The 22,509-nt window shown below is 40.0% G+C and overlaps 1 protein-coding gene across 2 annotated transcripts in view; it reads right to left on the bottom strand.

Moving 5' to 3' along the window:
- Positions 1–22,509, bottom strand: part of CAMSAP1 (calmodulin regulated spectrin associated protein 1) — a 139,479-nt gene that overhangs the window by 9,162 nt on the left and 107,808 nt on the right. For both annotated transcript variants that reach the window (XM_053695738.1, XM_053695739.1), the window contains exon 13: positions 14,337–14,473. In XM_053695738.1, coding sequence (XP_053551713.1) covers positions 14,337–14,473 — 137 coding nt within the window. The remainder of the gene's footprint in view (positions 1–14,336; positions 14,474–22,509) is intronic.

Here is a 22,509-nt window from a genome sequence, read left to right as displayed (position 1 = left end):
CCTCTACCCAACTTCACATTATGCATTCAGGAAGGTAGCATTCTCCGGGCATCTGCCACACCCAAATTCTTCTAACAGACTGCCAGATTGTTAAGAATGATTCATAACTCCAGAGAACACATTTCCACCGTTTCAGAGTCCGGTGGTAGCGTGCTTTACAACACTCCAATAGAAGCTTGGCATTGTGCATGTTTACGGGAGGTTGGTGATGAAAACAAAGGTTGGTGATGAAAACAAATTTCATGAAGCTCCCCACACACAGTTCTTGTACTGGATGTTGCTTCCAAAAGGCACTACTCTGTGATTGATGCAACAGATGATAGCCGATTTGTATGCACTTCAGCACGCAGGGGTCCTGCTTTATAAGTTTGTGTGGTCTACTACTTTTATTCCTACATGCTTCCACTTTACAATAGCTGATCTAGTAGGGCAGACAATTCAAGAACCGACTTGTGGCAAAGGTGGCATCTTATGACAGTGCCACTCTTAAAGTCACTGAGCTCTTCCAATATGACCCATTGTTCTGTCAATGTTCGTCTATGGAGATTTCATGGCTGTGTGCTGTTAGGAATGGGTGAGACTGAAACACCTGTTCTAATTTAGTAGGGGTGTCTATATACTTTTGGCCATATAGTGAGTGTGTGTGGTATGTGTTAAAATTATATAATATATATAATATAATGCATTATTATTTGATTTAACATGCAGTGATTTTTTTTTTCTATATTTTTTTATTGAGGTAAATAATATAACAATATATATCAAACGGATCATAAGCATAGGCCCTTAACCCATAAGGGCAATTGTCAAATCTATACATCACTGCCAAAACCATAAGCATGACAATCCTTATTGAAAATCAGAGATGAGAACTTACATTTCAAAAACATTAAGTATTATAAAACTAACAATCAAAAGAAGTTCTATAATTACATTGCTTCCTGTGTGATCAATGGACATAAACTCTATCCTCAGATTTTTTGAAGCGTATAACATAAAGGGCCCCTTTTGGGTCCACGGGACTATAGTTGTACAAATATATTAGGAAAAGGCTTATCGTCCAAAACTATAATGAAGCGCTCATGTGTAGATTATATTTAGTAATAGCAACAACGTAACTGGTCTTAAGGGGGGAAGGGAGTATATCAGTTATCTCTATAAATATACGCAGCTAAATTCAAATAGGGGTTACAGATGGGGTCTGTGCCCCTAAGCTTACATAGGAAGCTCTATGGTGGGGGGTAAAAGGTACCTAGTAGTAAAAACATATAACTTATATACAGCACTGTGTGACCAATTGTATGAGGTATAGCAACCTTATTGCCTATATATCAACCAGGGGAGGGTGGGTGGAGCAAGATAGTATGGCCCTGTTTTGTACTCATATGTGGTAGTAAAAGAAAATATACTGAAATGCATGTATTTTAAAGTCACATAACAGAGAAAGCTAATGTACAAAGCAAAGAACACATTCATTATTATATAGCTTAACCCCTGGGCAGCCTAAGCTAATAAAAAAAAATAAATGCCTAACAATACCATGGAACCTATAACAATTATGTCTTGAAACAGTGGAGCAAAACGAGATCAATGGGCAACGGTATAATTCGTGGCAATGACTGTCACATAATCTTAAACTAAATGTCCTGCAGTTACAGTTTAATACACGCTGTCCACGGTAAAACATAAATTGCTGCCAAGTGCACCACAGAGAAAGTCATATGAAATATGAGAAGCCCTGTAGCAATCTGATATTATAACTTAGGTAAATCATCCAATTCCAGATCTCAAGAACCTCAACTGATGGCTACCTTTCGCACCGCATCTCAAAGCCAATCTCAAACTGTCGCTTGGGGAGGCTGCTTCACAGATCATACCATACAACAGGTAATCCATCCGATGTTAGTGACCAGGGATCTTCTTCCATCTCACTTAATCCAGAGACAAGCGCTGTCAGCCCCCACAAGCGTACTCGAGCAGCATGGTCACGCTTTAGAATACAGAGCTCTCTCAGCATTGTAGATACAGTAGTGATAGGCAGGAGCTCCGTGTCTGACAAAAATTCACCCGGCCAACATATTACTCTCTCTCTTTCTTCTTGATTATCACCCGCATTGTGTGTAGGACAGAGACCTCGATCAGAGGATAACTGCATCTCCTCATTTTGCAGTAGTATGGCCTGACTATGTTGGAGACTGGCATCGGAATCGTGGGTTTCTAATCCAAGTTCCACAACACTGTTGCTAGATAGCTGAGCTATAAATGGTTCCTGTAGCATGGCGCAAAAGTTAGTTTCAAAGTCCGTCAGAATTTGCCCCAGAGCATTCAGAACGTCCTCCATTATCATATGACAGTATAATGTGTTCCCCTCCAAAGCGCAAAGTGCTGTAAAGCTAGTTGGTTTCAGAGGAAGGAATTTGCATCAACACAAACGGTTGGCTAGTCTGACTTTTCAGAATAATATGGGAGGGTAGGAAAAGGTATCGGCTGCTCCACAAGGCCTCTATGACGTACCTTCCCTATTCAGGACTGCTGATTCTTAGTGGTCCGATAGAGACAGATTAATCTGATCCTTGAGTTGTGCTGAGTTCAGATCTCCCAGAAAGAGCCAGATCTGCAGGTCTCAGTAATAACAAACAGCCGTTTATAGGAACTACAAGGTGGAGCACTGTCTATCAGCAGCCATCTTGGTCGGTGGTTGGACACGCCCCCGTGATTATTTTTTTTTAACAAATAAAAATGCTAAATATTGTCACTGAACTGGCTGATCAGAGCAAGTTGGCCCGATGACAATGTGTACCAATATATCTATTATCAAAGGTCAGTAATTATCCTGAAAACACAATCCTGACACGTCAGTGTGAAATTAAAACAGCTCTATACACAAACTGATGTCCACGAGAATACAGTTCTATTGCAAGAGAATCGAAAATCACTTAAAGGGATACTAAACCCAAGTTTTTTCTTTCATGATTCAGACAGAGAATGCAATTTTAAGCAACTTTCTAATTTACTCCTATTATCAATTTGTCTTCATTCTCATGCTATCTTTATTTGAAAAAGCAGAAATGTAAGCATAAGAGCCGGCCCATTTTTTGTTCAGCACCTGGGTAGCGCTTGCTGATTGGTGGCTAAATGTAGCAATCCAATCAGCAAGTGCAACCCAGGTGTTGAACCAAAAATGGGCCGGCTCCTAACCTTACATTCCTGCTTTTTCAAATAAACATGGCAAGAGAAGGAAGAAAAAATGATAATAGGAGTAAAATAGAAAGTTGCTTATAATTGCATGCTCTATCTGAATCCCGAAAGTAAAAAAATTTGGGTTTAGTATCCCTTTAATTAAAGCAATTTCCAAAGTCTATCTTGATCCGCACTGGCTATTCCAAATTATTCAACAGAACCCCTGTTAAAGGACACCAACTGAATACACAGAAAGAGATCAAATTATGAAATCAAAACAAAATTTATTCCTAAGTACTCAATCAAATTCATACTGGTACAGAATATATAGATAATAAATAAACCTTGAACTAAACCAAAAAAATAAAAATAGTTTAACAGTTGGCAAGGTATGTGTGCCGTTTAAGTGACCGGTCACTGTGAAAAAGGGGGGGGGGGGGGGGGAGAGCTGGACTCAAGGAACAATAGAAAAACTGATCCTGCATGTTAGCAATCCTTATGTACAAAAAACATAATTTATGCTTACCTGATAAATTCCTTTCTTCTGTTGTGTGATCAGTCCACGGGTCATCATTACTTCTGGGATATTATCTGCTCCCCTACAGGAAGTGCAAGAGGATTCACCCAGCAGAGTTGCTATATAGCTCCTCCCCTCTACGTCACCTCCAGTCATTCGACCAAAGACCAACGAGAAAGGAGAAGCCAAGGGTGTAGTGGTGACTGAATTATAATTTAAAAAATATGTACCTGCCTTAAAAAAAAAACAGGGCGGGCCGTGGACTGATCACACAACAGAAGAAAGGAATTTATCAGGTAAGCATGAATTATGTTTTCTTCTGTTATGTGTGATCAGTCCACGGGTCATCATTACTTCTGGGATACCAATACCAAAGCAAAAGTACACGGATGACGGGAGGGATAGGCAGGCTCATTATACAGAAGGAACCACTGCCTGAAGAACCTTTCTCCCAAAAATAGCCTCCGAAGAAGCAAAAGTGTCAAATTTGTAAAATTTGGAAAAAGTATGAAGCGAAGACCAAGTTGCAGCCTTGCAAATCTGTTCAACAGAGGCCTCATTCTTAAAGGCCCAAGTGGAAGCCACAGCTCTAGTGGAATGAGCTGTAATTCTTTCAGGAGGCTGCTGTCCAGCAGTCTCATAGGCTAAACGTATTATGCTACGAAGCCAAAAAGAGAGAGAGGAAGCAGAAGCTTTTTGACCTCTCCTCTGTCCAGAATAAACGACAAACAGGGAAGAAGTTTGGCGAAAATCTTTAGTTGCCTGCAAGTAGAACTTGAGGGCACGAACTACATCCAGATTGTGTAGAAGACGTTCCTTCTTTGAAGAAGGATTTGGACACAAGGATGGAACAACAATCTCTTGATTGATATTCCTGTTAGAGACAACCTTAGGTAAGAACCCAGGTTTAGTACGCAGAACTACCTTGTCTGAGTGAAAGATCAGATAAGGAGAATCACAATGTAGGGCTGATAACTCAGAGACTCTTCGAGCCGAGGAAATAGCCATTAAAAATAGAACTTTCCAAGATAACAATTTTATATCAATGGAATGAAGGGGTTCAAACGGAACACCCTGTAAAACGTTAAGAACTAAGTTTAAACTCCATGGCGGAGCAACAGTTTTAAACACAGGCTTGATCCTAGCTAAAGCCTGACAAAAGGCCTGGATGTCTGAATTTTCTGACAGACGCCTGTGTAACAAGATGGACAGAGCTGAGATCTGTCCCTTTAATGAGCTAGCCGATAAACCCTTTTCTAAACCTTCTTGTAGAAAAGACAATATCCTAGGAATCCTAACCTTACTCCAGGAGTAATCTTTGGATTCACACCAGTATAGGTATTTACGCCATATTTTATGGTAAATCTTTCTGGTAACAGGCTTCCTAGCCTGTATCAGGGTATCAATAACCGACTCAGAAAAACCACGTTTTGATAAAATCAAGCGTTCAATTTCCAAGCAGTCAGCTTCAGAGAAGTTAGACTTTGATGTTTGAATGGACCCTGAATCAGAAGGTCCTGTCTTAGAGGTAGAGACCAAGGCGGACAGGATGACATGTCCACTAGATCTGCATACCAAGTCCTGCGCGGCCATGCAGGCGCTATTAGAATCACTGATGCTCTCTCCTGTTTGATTTTGGCAATCAATCGAGGAAGCAGCGGGAAGGGTGGAAACACATAAGCCATCCTGAAGTTCCAAGGTGCTGTCAAAGCATCTATCAGAAACGCTCCCGGATCCCTGGATCTGGATCCGTAGCGAGGAAGTTTGGCGTTCTGGCGAGACGCCATGAGATCTATCTCTGGTTTGCCCCAACGTCGAAGTATTTGGGCAAAGACCTCCGGATGAAGTTCCCACTCCCCCGGATGAAGAGTCTGGCGACTCAAGAAATCCGCCTCCCAGTTCTCCACTCCCGGGATGTGGATTGCTGACAGGTGGCAAGAGTGAGACTCTGCCCAGCGAATTATCTTTGATACTTCCATCATTGCTAGGGAGCTTCTTGTCCCTCCCTGATGGTTGATGTAAGCTACAGTCGTGATGTTGTCCGACTGAAACCTGATGAACCCCCGAGTCTTTAACTGGGGCCAAGCTAGAAGGGCATTGAGAACTGCTCTCAATTCCAGAATGTTTATTGGCAGGAGACTTTCCTCCTGACTCCATTGTCCCTGAGCCTTCAGAGAATTCCAGACAGCGCCCCAACCTAGAAGGCTGGCGTCTGTTGTTACAATTGTCCAGTCCGGCCTGCTGAACGGCATCCCCCTGGACAGATGTGGCCGAGAAAGCCACCATAGAAGAGAGTTTCTGGTCTCTTGATCCAGATTCAGAGTGGGGGACAAATCTGAGTAATCCCCATTCCACTGACTCAGAATGCACAATTGCAGCGGTCTGAGATGTAGGCGTGCAAAGGGTACTATGTCCATTGCTGCTACCATTAAGCCGATCACCTCCATGCATTGAGCTACTGACGGGAGTTGAATGGAATGAAGGACACGGCATGTATTTAGAAGCTTTGTTAATCTGTCTTCTGTCAGATAAATCTTCATTTCTACAGAATCTATAAGAGTCCCCAAGAATGGAACTCTTGTGAGAGGCAAGAGAGAACTCTTCTTTTCGTTCACTTTCCATCCATGCGACCTTAGAAATGCCAGAACTAACTCTGTATGAGACTTGGCAGTCTGAAAGCTTGAAGCTTGTATCAAAATGTCGTCTAGGTACGGAGCTACCGAAATTCCTTGCGGTCTCAGAACCGCTAGAAGGGCACCCAGAACCTTTGTGAAGATTCTTGGAGCCGTAGCCAATCCGAATGGAAGGGCTACAAACTGGTAATGCCTGTCTAAGAAGGCAAACCTTAGATACCGGTAATGATCTTTGTGAATCGGTATGTGAAGGTAAGCATCCTTTAAATCCACTGTGGTCATGTACTGACCCTTTTGGATCATGGGTAAGATTGTCCGAATAGTTTCCATTTTGAACGATGGAACTCTTAGGAATTTGTTTAGGATCTTTAAATCCAAGATTGGCCTGAAAGTTCCCTCTTTTTTGGGAACCACAAACAGGTTTGAGTAAAACCCTTGTCCTTGTTCCGACCGCGGAACCGGATGGATCACTCCCATTAATAATAGATCTTGTACACAGCGTAGAAACGCGTCCTTCTTTATTTGGTTTGTTGACAACCTTGACAGATGAAATCTCCCTCTTGGGGGAGATAAATTGAAGTCTAGAAGGTATCCCTGAGATATGATCTCTAGCGCCCAGGGATCCTGGACATCTCTTGCCCAAGCCTGGGCGAAGAGAGAGAGTCTGCCCCCCACTAGATCCGGTTCCGGATCGGGGGCCCTCGGTTCATGCTGTCTTAGGGGCAGCAGCAGGTTTTCTGGCCTGCTTGCCCTTATTCCAGGACTGGTTAGGTTTCCAGCCTTGTCTGTAACGAGCAACAGCTCCTTCCTGTTTTGGTGCAGTGGAAGTTGATGCTGCACCTGCTTTGAAATTCCGAAAGGGACGAAAATTAGACTGTCTAGCCTTAGCTTTGGCTTTGTCTTGAGGTAGAGCGTGGCCCTTACCTCCTGTAATGTCAGCGATAATGTCTTTCAAACCGGGCCCAAATAAAGTTTGCCCCTTGAAAGGTATATTAAGTAATTTGGACTTAGAAGTTACATCAGCCGACCAGGATTTTAGCCACAGCGCCCTACGTGCCTGAATGGCGAATCCTGAATTCTTAGCCGTAAGTTTGGTTAAATGTACTACGGCCTCCGAAATGAATGAATTAGCTAGTTTAAGGACTCTAAGCCTGTCCGTAATGTCGTCCAGCGTAGCTGAACTAAGGTTCTCTTCCAGAGACTCAATCCAAAATGCTGCCGCAGCCGTAATCGGAGCGATGCATGCAAGGGGTTGCAATATAAAACCTTGTTGAACAAACATTTTCTTAAGGTAACCCTCTAATTTTTTATCCATAGGATCTGAAAAAGCACAGCTATCCTCCACCGGGATAGTGGTGCGCTTAGCTAAAGTAGAAACTGCTCCCTCCACCTTAGGGACCGTTTGCCATAAGTCCCGTGTGGTGGCGTCTATTGGAAACATCTTTCTAAATATTGGAGGGGGTGAGAACGGCACACCGGGTCTATCCCACTCCTTAGTAACAATTTCAGTTAATCTCTTAGGTATAGGAAAAACGTCAGTACTCGCCGGTACCGCAAAGTATTTATCCAACCTACACATTTTCTCTGGTATTGCAACAGTGTTACAATCGTTAAGAGCCGCTAAGACCTCCCCTAGTAATACACGGAGGTTTTCCAATTTAAATTTAAAATTTGAAATATCTGAATCCAATCTGCTTGGATCAGAACCGTCACCTACAGAATGAAGCTCTCCGTCCTCATGCTCTGCAAGCTGTGACGCAGTATCAGACATGGCCCTAGAATTATCAGCGCACTCTGTTCTCACCCCAGAGTGATCACGCTTGCCTCTTAGTTCTGGTAACTTAGCCAAAACTTCAGTCATAACAGTAGCCATATCTTGTAATGTTATCTGTAATGGCTGCCCAGATGTACTAGGCGCCATAATATCACGCACCTCCCGGGCGGGAGACGCAGGTACCGACACGTGAGGCGAGTTAGACGGCATAACTCTCCCCTCGCTGTTTGGTGAAATTTGTTCAATTTGTACAGATTGGCTTTTATTTAAAGTAGCATCAATACAGTTAGTACATAAATTTCTATTGGGCTCCACCTTGGCATTGGAACAAATGACACAGGTATCTTCCTCTGAATCAGACATGTTTAACACACTAGCAATAAACATGCAACTTGGTTACAATCTTATTTAACAAAAACGTACTGTGCCTCAAAGAAGCACTAAACGATTCAATGACAGTTGCAATAATGAACTGAAAAACAGTTATAGCATCACTCTTTAAAAACAACACAACTTGTTAGCAAAGGTTTGTTCCCATTAGTAAAGTAATACTAATTAAATTTTAAACATAAAAATCACAGAGCAATTTTTAAAACACAGTCACTACATAAGTCTCACAGCTCTGCTGAGAGAATCTACCTCCCTTCAAAGAAGTTTGAAGACCCCTGAGTTCTGTTAGAGATGAACCGGATCATGCAGAAAATACAAGAGTAACTGACTGGAAATTTTTGATGCGTAGCAAAGAGCGCCAAAAACGACCCCTCCCCCTCACACACAGCAGTGAGAGAGAAACGAAACTGTCATATCAAAACAAGCAAACTGCCAAGTGGAAAAATAATGCCCAAATATTTATTCACTCAGTACCTCAGAAATGCAAACGATTCTACATTCCAGCAAAAACGTTTAACATGAATTAAATACCTATTAAAAGGTTTAATGTACTTTTACAGAGTAATTCCGGTGAAATACCATCCCCAGAATACTGAAGTGTAGAGTATACATACATGTCATTATAACGGTATGGCAGGATTTTCTCATCAATTCCATTCAGAAAATAAAAACTGCTACATACCTCAATGCAGATTCAACTGCCCGCTGTCCCCTGATCTGAAGCTTTTACCTCCCTCAGATGGCCGAGAAACAGCAATATGATCTTAACTACTCCGGTTAAAATCATAAGAAAAACTCTGGTAGATTCTTCTTCAAACTCTGCCAGAGAAGTAATAACACGCTCCGGTGCTATTGTAAAATAACAAACTTTTGATTGAAGTTATAAAAACTAAGTATAATCACCATAGTCCTCTCACACCTCCTATCTAGTCTTTGGGTGCAAGAGAATGACTGGAGGTGACGTAGAGGGGAGGAGCTATATAGCAACTCTGCTGGGTGAATCCTCTTGCACTTCCTGTAAGGGAGCAGATAATATCCCAGAAGTAATGATGACCCGTGGACTGATCACACATAACAGAAGAAAGATGTAAATCCCCAAAGATCAGGAAATCTTTTCAACAGTATTTGATCAGTCTTATTGTCAAAACAACGTTCTGTGTCCATATATATGATGATTACAAGCTAGAGCTAAATAAATATAGCCACCATCAGATTAACCCCTATTTACGGACTTAAAGTTTCCTTATCCTCCAGACTTTATAGGGCGTCCCAACTGAAGGCAGAACTACAGTGTTCACTTGTTTAAATACTATAAGTGTAGTCCGCATACCTGTGCGTTTGAATTTCGGCCCGTTTCAGTGTGCAAGCTGTTGGTAGTTCATGATTACACGCCAGAAGAAGCCCATGAAGCAAAAGACAGTGCAGGGTAAAACACGCGTAGTGAGTTGTTCTTACTACACAGGGGGTATCAGCTGACCCAATGCCTTTCTGCTGTTTCGGATACCGGAAATGAACCTGTGAATGTGGAGCATATAGGCACCGAAATATACGAGAAGAGCATCGCAACGACAGCACTTCTGCAAGGCAAAACAGGCTTATTTTTGAGAGTATGAAGTTAATGTGTTATTCCCTCAGAGGACCGGATGACTGCGATAAATGTATGGAGAAATACACTGTCATCCTTGGAGTGTCGGATATGGGTAACTACCAACAGCTTGCACATTGAAACAGGCCAAAATTTAAACGCACAGGTATGCTGACTACACTTCTAGTATTTCAAGTAAATACTATAAAAACAAAAACTGTTAAATCCGATTCTGTTACACAGAACTAAATACAGTATATTGATATATTGTCAATTTTGGTCTCTGTCTCTCTCTCAATTCCATGTCACCAAACGTGTCGGTGTCTTAACTGACACCTTTCTCAATGGCACATCAGTTTGAACAGCAGTGTATTTTACCCATCGCCCGGTCACCTTATAAACCCTAAAACCAAATGACTTCCGTTGTGTGTCAGCCAATTGCGATATTCCTCAGTGTATTCATCATGATCGCATACATCTAGCCATGTGGCTAAATTTGCATATTCACTGCGTGTCACATGATAGCTGCATCACTGAGTATAGCAAGCATTGCGGATATCACAGTAGCTGAGCGCAACAGTTATTGATAGAAACAACTATCGTAAGCAATGTTTTTTTACAAGATCTGTGGACTGAACACTTAGGTGTAAATCCTATAAAACAACTAAGACAAAAATTAAGATTTAAGATCTTGGATCTATCCTGCTTAATTGATATATTGGATCTAACATAGAAAACATAAGAATATTTTCAGTGTTAGTCAAAGTATGGTAAAAAAATATACTCTGTTGACAGCACTAGTTCATTGGTACATACAGTCCAATATATCTGGGCACATAGTTATGGATATATAAACCACCAGAAGATAAACCAACAGTATTCCATATAGAAGTTAAACCTATACAAGGGGCTATAAAGATTTTGTCATCATAGAGGGACCTGTTGAGATATGACATGTTGAATCATGTTTGGATTCATCCCAATCGAAAATTTCAGAAGGGTTCCAGCATGGTATTCAGTCCCTTAGGAGCCACCATATCTAGTCAGTAGATCCATTTAGTCTCCATTTGAAGCAACATCCTGTGTCAGTCCCCACCTCTTTTCAGATGTGCTACATGATCAATTAGCATTGTATGTAGACTAGCAGCCGTGTGCCCAGCTCTCACAAAGTGACGTGCAACAGGTTGATCAGAGTCACATGTTTTAATTGCTTCTCTAATGGCACACCAATGATTAGCCATCCTTTCTTGGAAGCTTGTGGTCGTTTTACTGACAAATACCAGAGAGCACGGGGAAGATAAAGTGTAGATTAGAAACTCAGTAGTGCAGGTTAGCCGATGATGGCTCTTATAACGTCTCTTACTGAAGGAGTGATGAAAGATGGGATCTGTAATCATGCTGTTACAAGTTGTGCAGTCACCGCACTTGTAGCATCCCAGCTTCCTCCTCTCATTCAACCATGATCCCTTCTGATAGCATCTTGTGGGGTCATTCTTCACCAAGATGTCCCTCAAATTCGAGGCTCTTTTATACACCACCCGAGGTGCCTCACAATGCGAGAAAGGTAGAGACTTATCTGATTTTATGATCTCCCAATTGGCTTTCAAGGATATTTCCATGGTCTTATGGAGTGGACTGATGTGTAGGATGGAAGCTATTTGCCATTAACAATGAGTTCTTATCTGTAGGTTTAGAATATAATGACAAACAGAACACTCAACCATCAACATTCATGGCCTTAGAGATGTTAAGATCCAAAAAGAGAATAGATTCAACATCATACTCAGATTTGAACCTAATAGGAGACTCCATTTTAGTCAAGCCATCTATCCACAGTTTTAGATGCTCTATTGGACCTCTCCAAACTAGAAATACATAATCTATATATCTGACATAGAATTTAATTGACTGTGATAGATGGGGTTGCATAACATATGTCTCGTACCACAACATATACAAGTTAGCATATGTGGGAGCCATATTAGAGCCCAAATGTAAATAAAATTCATGTTCGAACTTGAAATAGTTTTTCTCTAAGCAAAAAGTTAACAGCTCAAGCAGGAACTCAATGAGTAGGCCCACATATGCTGAAGAGGAGCAAACCATAGCCCTGATAGCCTATACACCCTCAATGTGAGGAATCACTGTGTACAGAATGTCCACATCCATAGTTACCAGAATTTCGTCACATTTTAACCATGTAGCATCTTTTCATTTTCGCAAAAAATGTAGACGAATCCAATAGATAAGAGAATGAGTCCTTCACAACAGATTGAAAAGCGGCATCAATGAATCCTGCTACATGAGAACACAGAGTGTCTCTAGCAGAGACTATAGGTCTACCTGATGGAGTGGTCATTGATTTATGTATCTTGGGAAGCAGATACAATAATGGAGTCACCAGGTATTGTGTACTCATGTAGTTGAATTCATCTTCATTGATAGCACCTGCCTCAAAGCAATATTTCAAGATGGAGTCAATGCTAGCCTTGAACTGTGTAGTAGGATTTCCCCTTAACTTTAAATACACTGAAGTGTCAGATAACTGTCTGAATGCTTCCTTCCTATAGTCTGAGCAATTTCGGATAACTATGGCCCCTCCTTTATCGGCTGCATGAATAATGATAAAGTTGTCGCTCTGTAAAGTTTTCAACGCATTTTGTTCACCTCTAGAGGGATTAGAAGAGACCATCCCTAGCCAATTCATAAACGCTAGTTAACATACGTGTAAAGCTACGAATAGAGGGGTTTGAGTTTGGAGGATTTAATTTGGATTTGTTTTAAAAAACGTTGAATTTTGTATGTTCCTTGTCCTTAAAATAATCCTTCAGCTTTGTAGTTTATAAATGTCAACATAGGGTTGAAACTTGTCAACCTTAGGGGTAGGGACAAAGGACAGCTTTTTTTCATCATCACTTAAATGTTTTATCACTGAGATTATATACAATATCTATTTCTTTTTGGGGAGTTTTTTCTTTGAATCCCCCTTCTAGTGTGTGGTCTCTTTCGTCTCTTCTGGGTAGCGGCATAGAAGGTTTCCCTGCCGAGCGTGTAGTAATCCCTCCTAAAGGGACCTCTGTACTGACACCTGCTGTTTGACTTGAGTGTTCTCCCTCTGGAGGAGTCACCCCCACTAGTGTCTACTGTGTCTATATTACGTCTTACCCTTTGCTGCCATCTACGTCTAAAATTATATTGAGCGTCGCCTTTTCCATACAACTAACTGTAGATCTGTTTCTCTCGGTATTCCGTTTCTGCTGTGACTAGTTTATTTTATTTTTAAAGGAAATCAGATCATTCTTACATTTAGTAACCTGAGCCTCCAGTTTCTTGACCCAGTTTTAACTGGTATCCTCAGCAATAACATGATAACTAAGTATCTTAACCTCCTCGATCTCTAATTGTATTGTATGCATTTTTATTATTTATTTTTTTTATTTATATAAAATACATGGCATTCAAGGTGGATAAAAATCAAAAATTGTTTTTTGTTTAAACAAAAAAAAATGAAATTTTAAATTTAAAATCAGATTTTTTATTTTATTTATTTAAATAGGATTTTTTTTTTAAATTAAAATGCTTTTTGGAGGAAAAATCTATCTAAATATAATTTCTATTTAAGATACATTATAGTCTAAATGTTATTTATCCTGAACATTTTTATTTGTTTTTAATTTTATAACAAGATGATGTATATTCATGGCTGTAATGTTTAATTTTTTGGTAAATTAATTCCACAAATCCATTTACAAGGTCATACTCTCCCAGAGGTTTCTGTCAGATTTTGTACAATATTTCTATCTTGAAGATATTATCACATATTATTGGTTTTGTACAGCTGAAAAGTTGATCAAATATGAACCTATTAAACAAGAGATAGTTCATCTCCCAATAATTTAATTTATTTCAATCATCTAGCTATGTATGTATATCTAATGATATATTGTCAAAATCAGTAAGGGTTTATATAACTGGAAAATAATCTGAAAACTTATTCTAAAAAACAAACCATGCTGTAAAAACGCTCTGACTAGTGCGTTAAACAGATTTAAATCGTGATTTAAATCAAAACCACCCTGATGACATCCCATAAAAATAAATACAATTAAATAAATTTATAGAGTGTGTATATATATATATAAAAAAAAAAAAGTTCTGAACTTTGTTTATGACATTTTCAGTTGCTATTAAATGCCAACTTTTTCATTTTGTTTTCTATATTGCATTTGTATAAAATTGCATTATTATAAACCATACCGAGCTTCATCACGTTTTTGTTCAATTTCTGCTTCCAGGACCTGCTTCCTAATCCGAGCCTCTTCAGCTTTTCGCTGCTGTTTCAAAAGAAAAGCAGCACGTTTCTTTGCTAGCTCATCTTCTGCTTTTTGTTCATCCTGAAAATGATTAAGTATAACAGTGAGTAAAGAATGAGATTAGTTACTATTAAAATTTACAAGATGGGAGGCCATCAGGTCTATTATTATTATTCTTTATTTATAAAGCGCCAACAGATTCTGCAGCGCTGCCCATGGGTACAAGGATAAAAGTACAACGGAGAAACAAAACAATAAGACAAAATTTTACAGACAAATACAGGGGGAATTGAGAGCCCTATTCCCGTTGCATTTTACAATCTAGATGGGTAGGAGGATGGGAAACAGGAGGTGGGGACTGCAAAGGTGAGAATGATATTAGTGAGGAGATAGATAAGGGCAACTGTTAGGTAAGTGAAGTTAATTTGTTAATGAGTCGGGTGATAAGCTTCCCTAAACAAAAAAGGTCTTTAGGTAACGTTTAAAAAGGAGGAGAGGTTAGGGGAAGTCTGACAGCTCGAGGAAGTGCGCTCGAGGGTTGGTGCCGCACGAGAGAAGACCTATAATCTAGCATGAGAGGAGGTGATGGTAGAGGACGCAAGAAGCAGGTCATTGTTGGATCTTAGGGGGTGGGCTGGAGTATATTTAATGATGTGTGAGGACAGGTAGGGTGGGGCTTTGTAAGTCAGGGTGAAAATTTTGAATTTAATTCTGCTGTGAATGGGGAGCCAGTGAAGGGACTAAGAGAGGTGCAGCAGAAACAGAGCTTCGAGAGGGGTGGATTAGCCTTGCAGTTGCATTTAGGATGGTTTGAAGGAGAGAGAGGCGGGAGATAGTTGAGGCCAGATAGTAAGTTATTACAGTCTATCTCCGGCATACCCCAACTGGAGCATATCTCTGGAAAGACCATTCCCCCGGGTGAAAAGATTGCCTGCTGAGGAAGTCTGCTTCCCAGTTGTCCACACCCGGAATGTGGATCGCGGATAGCAAACAGTTGTGGGTCTCCGCCCATTCCATGTGACCGAATAAGACTTAGAAGGAATTCCGAGTGCTCGCTTGCTAGACGAAAAGATGGTGCCTGTACCAAGATATTGTCTAGGTAAGGTGCTACTGTGATACATCGTGTTTTGGCCACCGCTAGGAGAGCTCCCAGAACCTTTGTAAATATTCTTGGAGCCGTAGCTAAGACAAACAGAAGTGCTATGAACTGGAAGTGCCCATTCGTTAATAATGTTCGCCATACGAACTGGTACAGGAAAAGTCTGTGGGACCTTCCCGGCTTCGTAGACCCTGTCTAACTTAGGGATCTTAGGTTCCTCAGGTAGCTTAGCCTCTTGAACGTCTAGCGTAGACAGGTACTCCTTTAATAAAAAAAACGCAGATGTTCAATTTTGAATCTAAAGGAAGGTTCCTCTGCCGGAGGAGACTTAGTAACAGACATCTCCGACTCAGAATGTTCACCCTCTGACACTACAGAGGTCAACTCATCCTCGCATAGCTGAGACATACAGGCTAGATCTGATAGGAATTTAGATGACTCCAAGTGGGGTGAACTATGTTTAACCTTTCTCTTATGTTTCCCAGAGATAGAAAGGGCACTTAGGGTCACAGACACCGCCTATTGTAGCTGTGCGGTAAAGTCCGCAGGAAAAAGGCCCCCTCCAGATGGAGAATTAGCTATGCCGCGGGGGAACTGCATGTGAAGCGGTTTGAGTAGACAGGGCAAACATCTCTCGGATCATAGAATCCTGAGAGGTTGAAGGTTCAAAGGCACTAATTGCGCTATAGGTATTGGCAGACTTAGCTCCCTTCTTAGACTTTAAAAAACAGTGCTATTGAGAGTATAACATTTCTCTAGATTTTTTTTTTTTATATATATTAATATTACCACAAATACTTTTTCCCACATAGCCCGTGAAATTTTAGTTTGCATTACTATCATGCTGTACGAACATAATAGAATCCATAAAATGTACTAATTTCAACAAAGTGTGCCAGTAATTTTAAGCTTTTTTTTTACGTTATTAAAAATGCAAAAAGAAAATTCTGTAATGTGTTGCAAGCCAGGTGGCATTATTAAGTAGTTAGGTGGGGGAAGTGTAATATTTTCTAATATTATATAATTTTCTGCTATCCACAGCACAAATTCATTACATAATTAACATAAATTTCACATCAATTAAAAAGTTGCTTTAAATTGCATGCTCTATCTGTCAATCATAAAAAAAAATGGGTTTTGTGTCCCATTAATGATAATTTGGGCAATAAAAATTGAACATTATTAATATTAGCAAATTTAAGTTTAATATTGGCTAAAATTTTAGCCGGGTGGTCAGTAAAATCAGCTGAGTGGTGCACCTGCTAAAAAATTCCAGGGGAGAACTGTGTTATATGCAAATCATAGTGCAATAATAAAATGATTTGTGTTTAACACCTGCACTAGTGCATTTATTTTTTGTTTTCAAGTTTATTTTTGTCCTCCAATAACACATGAGAGCTTTCCCTAACAGCCAATGGAAATTAACTTACTAAAATTACCCAATCACCACAAGGTTTCATAATCCAAGCCTCGACAAACTCCGGTGCCAGGGAGCAACTGGCGCTTTAAAATTAGGCCCTGGCTTAAAGTCCCCAAGACAACCATTAGTGACCCCTACTTCCCTCCACTGATATCCACCAGCAAACCTAAAATGTATCATATGTATGTATATATACACAACAACACACATTTGTCTATTAATATATTCATACAAATTTTTGCATAGAAAATTAGCACATATAGGCAAGTTCCCCGCTTGCGTTTCCCCAGTAAAACTCTGCATGCATTGTTACCAATGCACAAGAGTATACTTGATATGCAAAGATATGCAAAATCTCAGTTTTTTTGCTTCAAATACTTTTTTTAACAAAGCGATCCCTTAATAGGATTATTGTATTAAGGGATCGCTGTGTTACAACTGTATTTGAAGCAAAAAAACTGAGATTTTGCATATCTAATTTGAATATCTTACCCAGAATCCTCTTGTGCATTGGTAACAATGTATGTGGAGTTTTACTGGGGAATCGCAAGTGGGGAACTTGCCTAGATGTGCTAATTATCTATTCAAAAATTTGTATCGATTTACTTTTGAGACATGGAGGATTTTAATCTCATATTTTTATCTCCACCATAATTTTAATGAATGTTAATATATTCTAAATACTAAATATATATTTCAGAGATGACCACAAGTTACTGGCTGCTAAATTTGTGGGCTGGCTCATACATATTGAACAAAATTTGTTGAGTCCTGTTGTAATGTATTTGTAACAAGATAATAGCCCCTATAACTTGCATAGGGACAATTTATTAGTGTTAATCTAATGCAATACACAGAAAACATTTTAGGTTGCTTAACTGAAAAACCCTTAACATCTTGAAACAAATTTTAGCCTGTTTTAAGCTGCAAGTTTTGGCTCCCCACACCAATTTAAAGTGCAATTATGGTAACAAATGATATGCTCTAATTGGTTACAACATGCCATTTCAGCACTAGCGACCCTGCAAGTCTGTGTTTAACCCCACAAAGTTAAAGTACCGCTTGGAAGCTGCAGACAACTACTGTTCCTGAGCAAACACACCGGTGAATTAATCAGCAACGCGTTTGCTACTACTGATTAATTACTCTTCTTTACCACTAGAAGGAGGCAAAGATTCCCAAACCCTAAGAGCTCTATAAAACCCCTCCCACCTCACAGGTACCTTAGCCTAATGTATAGCCAAGCAAAGTGAGGTAATAAAAAAGGAATGAGTCATAAAAGGAAAAAATGTGCTAAAAACCACCTCAAAAAACATAAGGGTGGGGTCTCGTGGACTCTACCACCATGAAATAAATTTATCAGGTAAGCATAAATTAGGTTCTCTTTCATGCAGGTGGTCAGAGTCCACAATCCATTACTCCTGGGAACTTATAACCAAGCTGTAGAGTTCACGAGAAATAACATAAAGGGAGGGATTTAAAAACATCTTAAATTAAATCCACAACCCAATATATTTTCTGCCTGAAGAACCTTTCTACAAGAGGCTGCTTCAGCAAAGGCCTTCTGACCATTCCTAGGGCCAGAAAAAAGAAAACAAACATACAAATTAGAAGTTTGTCAAAAATTGTTAGTAGCATCAATGTAAAATTCCAATGCCCTAAAAACATCCCAAATAATGCCAAGGATTCTGAAAAGCATTTTTAGGATTAAGACGAAAAGAAGAAACAACAATCTGTCTGCTAAAGTTATCTGAAAAAACAACTTTAGGCATACAATTAAATGACGTCCGTAAAACAGCCTTAGCTTGATGAAAAATCGGATCAGAAGGTTCACAAGAAAGAGCAGATAACTCAAACTCTTCTAGCAGAAGAAATAGCACAAGGTTAATATTCCATGGAGAAGAAATAGGCTTGATAACAGGTTTAATACAAGCCAGACCCCGAACACAACTATGAATTATCAGGAAGATTAGCAATCTTTCTGTGGAACAAAACTGAAAGAGCAGATAGGCCCTTATCTAGACCACCCAGCAAAAACTGCAGAAACCTAGGAATTCTGAAAGAATGTCAGGGAAAAAAAAAAAAAAAAAAAACACACCTATCTATACACCATTAAATAAAGGCCTTCCAGACCTTGTGATAGATCTTTCTAGTTACAGGCTTAGAAGCCTGAATCAAGGTTTAAATAAAAGAATCTGAGAAACCCCTATGTCTAAAAGGACTAAGCGTTTAATTTCCATGCCATCAAATTCAGAGACTTGAGATCCGAATGGAAAAACAGACCTTGGGGACAGAAGGTCTGACCGCAGAGGAAGAGGCCTAGGAGAGCAACTGGAAATCTGAACCAGATCTGCATACCAAATCCTGTGAGGCCATGCTGGGGCAATCAGAATTACAGACTACTTCTCTAGCCTTATCTTGGAAATCACTCTGGGAAGAAGTACCAGCGGTGAAAACAGATAAGCAGGCTGAAAAGACCAAGGCCATCAGATCTATTTTTGGGAGACCCCAAAGATCGAGAAACTGATTGAACACATCCTGGTGAAGAGACCAACCCCCTGGATGTAGAGATTTGACAACTGAGAAAGTCAGCCTCCCAGTTGTTCACTCCAGGAATATAATTTGCAGAGAATAGACATGAATTGGTTTCTGCCCATGAAAGAATCTGAGAGACATCCATCATTGCCAGGGAACTGCAAGTTCCCCCCTGATGGTTGACATAAGCTACTGCTGTGCTATTGTCTGTCTGGAAACGGAGATGAGACTCTTTTTTCAACAGAGGCCAAGCTTGAAGGGCCTGTAAAATTGCACAGAGTTCTAGAAAATTGATTGGCAACCTCGCCACTCGAGGATCCCAAACTCCCAGACTGAAGAAAAGCTTGAGCTGTTACAGGATTCCTTGGAACATTGGACAGTATAAAAACTTCCTCTGGGAGGTCTGAATCCTATAACCTAATATCCATGAGAAACAATATTCCGAACTCTGGGATCTGGAACAGACTAAAACCAAGTCTCATGAAAGAGGCTTAATCTGCCCACTACCAGTACTTCTGAATCAGGGGCCGCACCTTCATGAAGTTTTGGAAGTAGGAATAGATTTCTTAACCTTCTTTGACTTGTTCCATTTAGCATTAGGTCTCCAGATTGAACCTGAAGAACATTGCTTTTGAGCAGAGGAGTCCGCTTTCTGTTCCTTATTCTGATGAAAGTAACAAAATTAATTAGAAGCTTTGGATTTCACTCTAAACTTTCTGTTTTGAGGAAGAAAAGCCCCTTTACCTCCAGTAAACAGTAGATATAATAGAATCTAAATCAGAAGCAAATAACTTCTTATCCTGAAAGGAAAGAGAAAATCTAGATTTAGCCAATATATCAGCAAACAAGGATTTAAGCCACAAGGCAACCCTGGCAAGCACTAGCAGAGTCATCAGAATACTGCTCTGACTAGACAACCAAAAAGTAGAAGCAGCAGCTACATCAGCAATAGAAATAGCTGGGCTGAGAATATAAACTGCAGTGTAAAAAGGCCCATCTATGATAAGATTCTAACTTTATGTCTAATGGGTCCTTAAAGCACTGTCTTCCAAAAAATAGTATGTTAAGCCAGAGTGGAAATGGCCCCATCCACCTTGGGAACTGCTTCCCATAAATATAAATTAGCAGCAGGTAAAGGATATTACTTTTTTAACCTTGCAGAAGGAGTAAAAAAATTACCTGGCTTATACCATTCCCTAGAAATAATGTCAGAGAGAGCATCAGGTACAGGGAAAACCCAAGAGAGATTAACACCAGTATTAAAAACTGAATTTAAACGAATACAAGGCTTATCATCAGAAAATTTAGGATATTTAACCCCTAAAGTAATTAAGGCCTCCTTTAAAAAAGAACGAATATGTTCAACTTTAAAGAAAAAAAGGAAATATCAGGTTCAACATCAGTTAAAGATTCCTCATCCCCAGAGGAAACTTCACCATATGAAGACAAAACAGTATCCCTGGTCTCAGGGAACATTGCACTTGCAGAAGGTAAAATCTGAACTGACGTTTTATGCTTGTTTGAAGGCGGGAGAGCAGTCAATGCCTCAGAAAATGCAGCCTTGATAAAAAAAATTAGAATTAGACTCAGTTTCTTGGGTAGATTTAGGGACAGAATCAAGCTGCTCCATTATAGCATGAGGCAAAGAATTGCAATAAACACTAAAAACATCCTTAAAAAGACCTTGACGAAAGGAAACCACTTACCCCCTCCTAAGTAGTTTTACAGATACAATGCGCGCTAAGACAAACAGCAAAACAAAGCAGGAGAGATTAACATTAAATCCGAGGACAGATAACGCTCCTCAGAGCATGCAAAAAAACCTGACAACTAAATAGGGGAATGCTGCATGCCAAAACGGAGTGAACATGCACTTACCCAACGTGTAAAAACCGGCGAGCGGGTAAACTATGGAAGACTAAAAGGGGACAAGCGCAAACCTGAGAAGTTTTAACCTGAAGCGTGTAGACCAGAGGCCGACGTGTGAAAAAGTAAGCGCATCAAAAAAAGTCAACCTGCGCAAAACAGCAAGGGAATAGTGAAAAGGAACAGTCCCGGGGAAATATATATATTAGCAAATATATAAATGACTATAAAAGTGTCCAAAACATAGCTATATGAGTGTCTAAATGTTAATAAAAAGATACTTACCAATAGACACTCATCCACTAGCAAACAAGCAACAGACAAGCAAAACCAGTACTAAAACATATCGCCAGAGATTATGGAATAGAAACATATTGTAGATCCATAAAGGGAGGCAAAAGACAAGTCCCTGCAACCAATTAGAGGGTTTATGAAGAAAAAAAAAAATAACGATATTTCTTGACACGGCAAGTCCATGGATCATCATCAATTACTGTTGGCAATATCACTCCTGGCCAGCAGGTGGAGGCAAAGAGCACCATAGCAAGGCTGTTAAATATCACTTCACTACCCACAACCCCCAGTCATTCAACCGAAGGAAAGGAGAAAAGGAAATAACACAAGGTGTAGAGGTGCCTGAGTTTATATACAAACTGTCTGAAAACAAGGCGGGCCGTGGACTCACTTTGTCAAGAAAGAAAGAAATATATCATCAGGTAAGCATAAATTTCGTTGTCTTTCTAATGACACGGTGAGTCCACAGATCATCATCAATTACTGTTGGGAATCAATACCCAAACTAGAGGACACGGATGATAAGGAAGGGACAAGACAGGTAACCTAAACAGAAGGCACCACTGCTTGAAGAACCTTTCTCCCAAAAAATGCCTTAGCAGAAGCAAAAGTATCAAAGTTATAAACTTTAGAAAAGGTATGCATAGAGGACCAAATTGCAGTCCTGCAAATTTGTTCAACAGAAGCTTCATGCTTGAAAATCCAGGAAGAAGAAACAGCCCTCTTGGAATGAGCCGTGATTCTCTTAGGAGACTGATGACCAGCAGTTGCATAGTCCATTCAAAAAAAATTCTCTTCAGCCAGAGTGAAAGAGAAGTAGCCGTAGCCTTCTGATCCTTACGTTTCCCAGAAAAAACGACAAACAAAGCAGAAGATTGGCTAGTCGCCAGCAAGTAGAATTGC

This window comes from Bombina bombina, chromosome 12 (genome assembly GCF_027579735.1).
Source record: "Bombina bombina isolate aBomBom1 chromosome 12, aBomBom1.pri, whole genome shotgun sequence".
NCBI lineage: Eukaryota > Metazoa > Chordata > Amphibia > Anura > Bombinatoridae > Bombina > Bombina bombina.
Note: the sequence above shows the minus strand (reverse complement) of the source record. Positions and strands in the feature narration are given on the sequence as shown.